Genomic DNA, 9,554 nt, shown 5'->3' on the forward strand with positions numbered 1-9,554 from the left:
TTTGAGTGGTTCCCTTACAATAGAGGGGATGCACAATACAAGACTTGGAAGACTGCAGAAGGTGCATCCACTCACACATACAGAGGAGGGAGGAAAGGAGAGTACTGGGATTACAAAGAGTCACAGTGCTTAACATGACATCTCCGAGATCTTCTGGACTTACTGCAGGAACCCATCTGCCTAACCTTCAGTGAGGCAAGAGAAATGAAAAATCAGATCCTCTCCTGTTTGCTTAGTAGCAGGTCTTGCTCCATCAGAACAGACATGGGAAGAGTGGAAGGCTAGACTGGGCGAGGGAAGCTTCCGTTCTCTGTTGCAGAGAGGGCCTCAGTACGGCTGCTGGGCTGTCTTGCTTGAGTCAGGCCACTGTGGAGGGGCATCCTGCTGATCAATTGGCTCGTAGGTGCTGCGATCCTGGCCTGCACGGGTGACACCTGAATGGAGATGGAAGAGAACAAGCTTGGGAAAAAAACAAACGCAGAAGAACCGAATCCCCTAGAAGAAAACAACAGCTCAGGAGCATACCACATTAGCTGCTCTACCAGCTCCCCAGTGCTTGTGTTCTGTCATCCTCACTCCACAGGCAGGAGGTAAGAAAACTCATCCTGCCAGCAAAGGCAAAATAACTGAGATGCATTTGAACATGCGTCTTCATTCCCTGAGAACTGCTCTCTTAGCCACATGGCTGTGTGGTAAACAAGACCCACAATACTACATAGCAGCATAACAGGCTCCTGTAATAGCATATTTCAGCAAGATCAAGTTTATGAGATCTAGTGGAAAAATGAACAGACAAAAACAGAAGCAGCAGGAACCATGGCTGGCTGACAGCATAGATTTAAGAGCATGAGTCATCTATGAACCACTGTTCCCAACAACGCAGCTATGCCTCAAGTGTGCCACACCATGGCACTAAATTTGAATCCAGCGGTGCTCCCAACTGCGCTACGAACAATTTGCCTGCGGTACAAGAATGGTACAAAATCATGTTACTGTCCAGGGGATGAGCAGGGATAGGAGAGAGACAGACAGAGAATGCATGGAGAGCTCTTTATTTATAGGCCAGGCATCTGCCGTGGCTAGAAAGCAACCTGAATCAAAGGTGGGCACCAAACCATATCAGAGGCTTGTTCTATGCAGCAAGGATGCTGCCAAGCAACAAAAAGGGATTTTGTGTGGAAAGAAAATGAGACTGAGAAGACCAGGAAAAATGCAACACTGTTAGGTTCAAAAGGAAAATGCCAGACAGCAGGAAAATGAGAGAGGAAAGTTGCCAACCACATTCGACAAAACAACAGCACACAGTTTGTAATGAAAATCTTGTGAGAAAGACAGTTCAGGAGAGGATATGAAACTACAAAGTGTCTGAATTCCAACCTGGCCTAAGAGGACACTCTCAGACAGTATCATGCCTGTGTTGGGATAGTATGGTTGAAAAGAAAGAGTGCTCCCAAATTCCAAGCAAAGGGATGAACTCCTCAATGATACCTACCCTTTTCATGGGATACAAATGTCAAATCCCAGTCACAAACGCAGTGAGCAGCTAATAAAAATTGGCACAAACGTGGCCCACAGCAAGGCACTGCAGTTGACTCACAGGCCTTCTGACCCAGTTAAGACAGATTTGCACAAGCAGCTGATGGAGAAGACATCCACATTCACCTAGCAGAGAGATGCAAATAGCACATAGCACCCCAAGCCATGGTTTCCTTCCATGGCCTCTCCTCCTCTGCAGGTATCCACTTCTTTTCACAGGAAGTGTAACCTTCTTTGCTAGCACCAAAGCAGCACAAGTGACAGCCTTCAAACACTGTAATGCAGCTATACCATCCTTTGTTCTGCACAGCCTTCCTAGGATGGCAAAAAGATAACTGTGCCAGGCTGCTGGTTTTGCCAGGGTGAACTCCCACACAGCAAACAATCCCTGGCAGCTGCCCCAGCATAAACTAGCACCAGGCATGCTTGGCAAAGAAGCTGACTGAGACCCAGAACATCCAGCCACAGCCCCTTCTGTCTGGCAAGGCTGCCACATTATCCTTAGCAAGTACAAACAGGAGAAAAATGAGAGCCTCCAGGCAAAGTCCCATGAGGTAAACATCAGTCCCATTTTCCAGGTGAGGAAATGGAGGTCCAAAGCAATCAAGGACATGTGAGGCCCAGAGAAAGCGTGGAGTTAGAAATCCAGCTTCTTTCCCTCTCGTGCATAATCCAGCTAGAGGGGATGCTGCCTCTACTTTCCCCCAGAAGGAAAAGAAAGGGTTGACAAAGAGAGGAGGACACCCAAAGGCTTCCAACAAGCACACACAAATGCAGGAGGAAGAGAGGAAAAGCCTCTCAGTTATATTGAATAAGAGAGACAGCAGTGGTAGCAATACCATTGTGGGCAAAATGGCTGTCAGACGAGGACTCCAGGTCTGCAAGGGAAGAGAGGAAGAACGTAAATTTAAGGCCTAAGACACACCAAAACCACAAAATGGGAGAACAGACATGAGCAAGAGAGAGCAAGCACCCCCCCCTCCCTGGAAAGGGAGGCAGAATCCAGCTGCACAGAGCTCAGGCTGAAGGGTCCAAAGTGTAAGGCAGTCTCCCTAACACTGGAGGAGGTGGCCCACACTGATGTGGAGGCAGAGGAAGCATCCTACCTATGTTAAAGGTGTACTCTCCTCCACGCTCCCGATACATTCGATACCCCAAATAGCAGGACACAGGTTTGAGGAGGAGGCTGAAGATGGCCATGCCTATACTGAAACGCTTCACATCAGTGAGATAGTTGTTTGGAGGGTAGAAGACAGAGATGTGAATGATGTCTGTGAGGACTGTGAGCAGCAGGCCAGTCAGGAACTGGAAACAAAGAGAGAATGGGACATGAACTGAATAGGGGATTAACCACTAAGAGTAACAGTCATTACAGTGTCTATTTCCTGCGAGATTTGCGTTTACATAATCACGCCTTCACCCCAGTATCACACATTGCTAAGCCTTGACAATGCCCCAGGTAGACAGAGACTCCTAAATGAATGATCTGTTATTTTGTGCATTTTCTTCACATCTGTCAGACATCTTCTCATGATATGCTCCAGGATTGTTTATTTTTGCTTGCCAATCTCTTTAATGTTCAGAGAAGGGTTTTATAAAGCCCCTCCAACTCAAGCACATTAAATGCTTTAAGTCCTCCTCTGGCATTACAAGTCACAACAGCAGGTAAAAAAGTAAGAATCAAGTATGCCTCACCTCTGAGAAGCAAAATAAGTGATAGTGAATGCTTCTCACCATGGTTTACAGTGCTTATAGTTTTATACCCTCTCTTAAAAAAAAAACCCATCATCAAACCACAACTCAAACAGGGAATTTGACTTGTTCACTGCTGTATTGCGAATAGCTGAAAATCATCAGTGTCCCCAAGAAGTTGTCTCTGCCCTCCACCCTCTCCCTGAGCAGCCTGGTGGAAGCAAATACCCTCACACTCACCATCATGATGGCATCAAGGGAATCTCGCTGCACAATGGCCCAGATCCCCACTGCAAGGACACTGAAATTCCCCCAGGCATAGGAAGCTGGCAACATGTAATTCATGCATCCCCTGCCAAACAAGACAAAAAAAAAAAACCCAGCCCACATGCACAATAAGCCTGCAACAGTTTGTTTGCTTTCATCCCTGTTCCCATACAAACACCTCACTCTTAGATTTAGGATGTTCTTGCATGCAGACAGGCACAAACAGGGAGTGCCGATTCCCTGAGAATGTCCCATTCCTAGTTTGAAGGAATACCCTCTTCTCACCCAGGCCAGGCCAGTTACCAATCACTCACCACACTGTGAGCAGCCAGTGTACCAGAATGATGGCCTATGAAAGAAAACAGAGAGGAAGACAGGTCAGCAAGTTGGGAGAACTGTGGGAGGATGGACATGAAATGACACCGTCTTGTTTCGGAGGGATGGGTGGAAGAGTGCGCTGGACCTGTGAACCAGTGCAGAAAGCTGGCATAGCAACCGGGACAGTGAAGACACAAAACCATTTTTCTCTGCTTCTGCTGCTGAGTATTTCCTGTGGTGCTACGCTGTAGTCATTCATTATTGTTGTCATCTCTGTCAACAGTTGATTCAGGGCCCACTTAGTCTTTTCTAAATGGGTTATTGATTTTGGAACTCCAGAAGAGTTTGTACAAAAAGGCAGGCAATCTGATTCACACTATGCTAGCACGGTTTATTCATGACCAATCTGGCTTCCCATCACCAAGAAGTCCATGGAAAGTCATGCCTGCAGTTCCCAGCAATTTCACTCCAGTCCTCAGTAAATCCTCCTTTTATCTCCTTCCAGTCTGTTCAGAGCAGTGGTTCAACCTCGCTGCGATGTTAACAGACCTGAAGGCATCTTCTAGGAACCTGAAAACCTGATCCTGCCATAGTACACAGCTCTTTTCATTCCCAGTGAAGCCATCAGGGCCCAAATGCCAGCAGTGCCCTAAGTAACAATAAGATAACTCTGTCACAGGTTCTGTACTTTGCAAATGTCCTTGATGATCCTGATCCCTGTGCTCAAGGGGACAAATCCAAGAAGAAAGCATCTTACTGTAACAAGTGACACAAAGATTCTCTTCACCAGCACTTGTCATTTCTGTAACCAAGGAGACATACTCTACATGTTTATTAAGACAGCAAATGGGAACAAGAATATACCACTTCAGTCTTTTCTGTACCTATAACCATGTGCTCACTTGCTTTTGAGCCTGCTGGCCAATCTCAACAAAGGGCTATCACTCATACTCAACTCTCTAAACATTTGTGAAAAACAGGAATATGGAAGACAGGCTCTATTAGCAGCCTCATAAAAGAAAGGTTGAAGCCTGGACATATCAAAGGATTCGTGGGAAATGGCACTCTTCCATTTTTTTCTAGCTGGGAGAAAGGCTCCAACTGGCATTTATAATGACCTCAGTATAAAAAAAAAACCACCACCAAAACCCCTCTGAAGCACACCCTCCCCACATACTCCCACAAAAAAAAAAAAAAAAAAATTGGGCAATGAGTAAGCAGCAAAAGGCTAAATTACTTCGTTGACACAGGAAAGCTGTATGCAGATAGGAACATTAAGACACTAAAAAAAAAATTAAGATCTACGGACATCCTGCTACATTCATTGACTTAAAATGTCTATCTATGCTCTAACAATACAAAACTAGTTGCTCGAGAAGAGAGTTAATAACCAATGAAGCCATGACATGAGCGAATCGCAGCCAGGAAATCAAGAGGAATGACGCATCAGCTGTGGCTCACACCGCTCTGCCAAGGTACCACAATGTAGATGTCTTATCATAAGACAGAGCTCTTGCTTCACTGCAGTACCCTAGCACATCTGCTGAGCATTCACCCTGAGTAGCCTAGACTTCGTCGTAACTTCAAACACTGCTTAAACAGATTTTTATTAATGATTTTTTTTAATTGTTCATGAAAGCCTACAAAACGCTTCACCACCACCCCCACTTTCCCTTCTCCCAAACTGTACCACTGAGACCAGGCAGAAACTGCTAATCAGTAAAATACAAGATGTTCCTGGATAAGAATGGAGACATGCAAATAGCATTTACTCAAGAGACTATCAAAATATCAGGGAAATTCTTAATTAGGTAGTATTTAATTGTATGTTACATACCCGCAAGACCCCTCAAGGCTCACCAGTTAACATAATTAGGCAGGGTGGCTTTTTTTTTTGTAAAGCTGTCTAGATCAATATTGCAGTTATTAAATTATGAAGCATACTGAGTCATCAGCATAAAGTCAGGTAAACTAGGGCTGATAGTATGAGGGACTGCTGAAACAAAACCAAGGCATTCCCTTCCTGGTTATTAGTCCAATTTACCTGACAGTTCTTCAGGGCACTATGGAATTAGCTGGTGGTCATGGTATGCTTTAACATAGAAAATGTAGTGTTAATGAAAAACATTCTTTAAAGCTACAGTCACTATGTGAGATTAGATAATTTGCAGGCAGTCTCCTGATGAGACAGCAGAAGAATTTAATTTTTTTCCATCTGTTCAAGGACTTAAGTCTGTACCTTAGAAAGGCATACGTTTCTTCTTTTGAGAAAATGACTCCTAAGACTTTAACTAGTGCTGAGAGCAGAAAATATGAAAGGTGGGAACCTTTGTCCCCATCCCTTCTGGGTGGAAGGATGACCATGTGATTAAAAGCATCCCATTGGAAACTGGGGAGAGCTAAGGGGAATTCGTAGCTCCTCTGCAAATCCCAGCATGTGATGGAACTAATTGTGAAGCATAAAAAGAGCTAGATGGGAAACTCTTTGGAACAGGAACTCGGTCCTTTAAACATGCTTCAGCACAGAACCTAGCACAAGGCTGAATTGTGACAAAGTTAAAAATTACGTGGTTCCAAATTACAATTATTTTCTGTAGTATCTAACTTTCTTTATTTTACTTTTTTTTTTTTTTTTGACAGTGATCCTATCTACTCTGTGACATATTCACCTGAGGATATACTAACCCAAATATACATTTGAGTGGCCTCCTGTGAGCAAGCCACCTGTGAGGATGCTCCTCATTATTATCGCAGAGTGATAATAATGAGAGTGGTTAGGCAGTGGAACAGGCTATCCAACGGGATTTTCGTGGCTTATCCTTCGAGATTTTTAAGTCAGCTGAATTTTGAGTTGAGCTATTTGATCTAACTTTGAAGTTCACTTTGCTTTGAGCAGGAGGTTGGACTAGATGACATACAGAGGGCTCTTTTAATATACATTATTCTATGATTCTGTGACCTAGCATTTAAAAAGGCCCAAGCACAAAATGTATGTTTCCAGGTACACAGGTTGTAGGGCATTATCCAGGCTTGATCAAACTCACACTTCGTATTTCGAGACTCTGCATAGTTATTGCCTTAATCCTAGGCATCAAGAATTCACTGCAAAAATATGGCTATGCTGCTTCCCACATGCTTTGCTGAGCATTACCATTAGAGCTGAGCCAGTAAATGCTGTTTCACGAGCATGCTCCCCATCCACTCTAGGGCAAAGCCTGCTATATTAATTTTATAGCTCTGCAAGTAGCTTAAAGAGAGACCTCAAGGCTAAGACGTTGCTATGTTCTGGCAAAAACACAGCTCAGTCATGCAGTTTTCTTGGAGCTACTTCTATCATGAGGCTCATCTCTTTAATCTCACAGAAACTGCAAGTAGATCATGCCAATGAGTAGCAGTAGTGTGTGTTATTTCCAGTCCCTTTCTGCACAAGAATCTTTCCCACCTTTGCGATATGTTTCAGGGAAGCAGGCCCTGACTCAGGAACAGTACAAAGATGCAGGTACAATTATTAACTCGCTATTCCCCAGCTCTTCAGCCTCAGAGCAGTACCGGCAGACTTGACAACAAAGAATTTCTTGATGCTGAAACAGTTTGCCCAGCACAAGCTCACTCTTATCTAGGAAGAGATTTGGGAATGGTTGTCTGAAACCAGAGAAGAAAGGCAACATTTTAGTTGTGTTGGCATGGTGACTCATTCTTTCAAGAAGTCTCTGTTTTTCAGCTCCCCTATCTCCTCCTCACATGGTAGAACATGTATCTCATGTTGGCAAACTTTTTAATTAAATGTCCTTATTTTTCACTGTTGTTTCAGCATGGGGAAAAAAAAGATCAAACGAAGTTAAAAAACAAAGCAGAAGGCAAGATCTTTTAATCTATCTTCCTAGTGCCCTGGGAATCACACAATAGTCCAAACTTGTCAGAGCAAAGTACCAGCTAGTTTCCAGAATGTAATGTAATCCACATGCCAGGCCCTGAAAAAAAAAAATCTATTTTCTTCCTTGCCTCTAACAAGGGAAGCTGCTTTTCTTGGTGAACTAGTAAGAGGGGGAAACATCATTATAGGAACACCAAGCTTTTATTTAGCACAGCCGCATGAAAGCCTTCCTGTGCAAAGCTGAATTCGTAACTGTAGCTGAGATACTACTATCCTCCCACCCAACCTGTAGGCAGCCTGCTCTAAGGCCACTGCTCACAGCTTTATGAATCAATAGCAGAAAAAACCTGATGTGATCTGTGACGCTTTCATTCTCTGGGCAAAGTTTTAACCAAAGAAAGCACCTGAAACTTGCCGTACCAAACAAGATACACAAAGTAGTGAAGCTGGAAAAAGGCACACACCCCTAGAATTCTCAGGGCTCTGAAAATATGAAAGACACAAAAAAAAAAAAAAAAAAGATTTCACCTGCCTGGTATCAGGGAAGGCTTGCTTCATTATCAAACACCAACATCAAAAGCAAAAAAGTGATTTTAGCATCCTCCAGCTTCTCTGCAAGAATGCTCCTCTTCCCAAAGTGAAAAGTATAACATAGAATCATAGAATCATTTAGGTTGAAAAAGACCTTTAAGGTCATCAAGTCCAACCGTAAACCTAACACATAACTGTAGTCAGTCCCTTATTTCCCATTTCTCTGGTTACCAGATATTCACTGCAATTTTCAGATTGCCCCAGCCAAAGCCCCCCCTCACAGGGAAGCAATTTCAATTATCTACCAGATGATAACCCCAGAGTAAGTGGGAGCATCTTACTAAGATATTTTGTCTGACAAGCAAAAACTTTGCCTCCTCAGGATCTTGCGTAGTGTTTATCCTGGATTAACTCGGGTCAGCTGAGCTGGAAACCTCCACGGACACAGGTTAATAACCAGCCGTTGTCCCAACCCAGTCCTTGGCCACTTTAGCAACTGCCCTGAAGTAAAAGAGAACCTTGGAGTCATCGCCTGCCTGTCCTGATGACCAAGAGCTTTTGCAATGTTTGCCCATGTGATGCAAAAAGTTCAGAAACACCAGCCTCTCCTCCTCGGAGGCCTCCGCATCTCCCGACCAGGCCCGCAGCCAGCTCCTGGACCAGGCGCAAAGCTGGCCAGCATGCGAGAGGAGAGGGCCGGCCGGGCCAAGCGCCCGCTCCCCGGGACGCCGTCCCGCCGCCCCCCGCCTCCCCGGGCCGCAGCCGAGGAACAGCGCTGCCGCCCCGGCAGAACCCCCCTCGCAGCCCTCCCGCTCCTCACGGCGGGGCCCCGGCCAGCGCCGCGCAGCCCCCGCGGGCAGCCCGCTCTCTCCGAGCCCGCGGAGGCCGAGCGGGCGGGCGGCCACGGGGCAGCCGGAGAGGCCCCCCCCCGCGCCGGGCAATCCCGGGAGCGGCTCGGCCCCGCGGCCCCTACCTTGAGGTTGACGGCTGGCAGCTCCATAGCAGCAGCCGGCCCGCCCGCCCCGTGACTCCCAGCAGCGGGGCCGCTCACGTGGGGCTGGCCCCGGGCCGCCCAGGGGAGGGCGGCGGGGCGGGAGGAGCCGGGACACCGCCCCGCCGCGCCCCCGGGGGCGTCCCGCCGCGCCCGGCCGGCCCCAGCCCCACGGCAGCCCCTCCGCCGCGGCGGGTCCTCGGGCGCGGGCGGCACGTCGTCGGGCCGGGGAGGGCCGGCCCCTGCCCTGCGCCGTGCCCTCTGCCACATGGGTCGATGCCCTGAGGCTCCGAAGTGTGCCTTTGTGGACTGGGTGGCAAGCGGTGATTTCTTGTCAGACGGCCG

The 9,554-nt window shown here is 46.7% G+C and overlaps 1 protein-coding gene across 1 annotated transcript; it reads right to left on the minus strand.

Moving 5' to 3' along the window:
* Window positions 1-228: 228 nt before the first annotated feature.
* Window positions 229-9,222, minus strand: AGTRAP (angiotensin II receptor associated protein). Its single transcript, XM_059830064.1, has 6 exons — window positions 9,192-9,222; window positions 3,810-3,844; window positions 3,469-3,580; window positions 2,643-2,841; window positions 2,376-2,414; window positions 229-434 (listed from the first exon to the last, which is right to left on the minus strand). The coding sequence occupies exons 1-6, from the start codon at window positions 9,216-9,218 to the stop codon at window positions 328-330; spliced, it is 519 nt and encodes a 172-aa protein (XP_059686047.1). The 5' UTR covers window positions 9,219-9,222; the 3' UTR covers window positions 229-327.
* Window positions 9,223-9,554: the final 332 nt, after the last annotated feature.

This window comes from Gavia stellata, chromosome 27, assembly GCF_030936135.1.
Source record: "Gavia stellata isolate bGavSte3 chromosome 27, bGavSte3.hap2, whole genome shotgun sequence".
Taxonomy (NCBI): Eukaryota; Metazoa; Chordata; class Aves; order Gaviiformes; family Gaviidae; genus Gavia; species Gavia stellata.

Excerpts from the sequence above, each read along its gene's own strand:
- AGTRAP (XM_059830064.1), bottom strand. The coding sequence starts at position 9,218 with ATGGAGCTGCCAGCCGTCAACCTCAAG. Across the intron at positions 2,842-3,468 it reads CCCTTGATGCCATCATGATG|TTCCTGACTGGCCTGCTGCT; the intron begins GTGAGTGTGAGG and ends CTTTGTTTCCAG. Across the intron at positions 435-2,375 it reads CAGCCATTTTGCCCACAATG|GTGTCACCCGTGCAGGCCAG; the intron begins GTATTGCTACCA and ends ATCTCCATTCAG.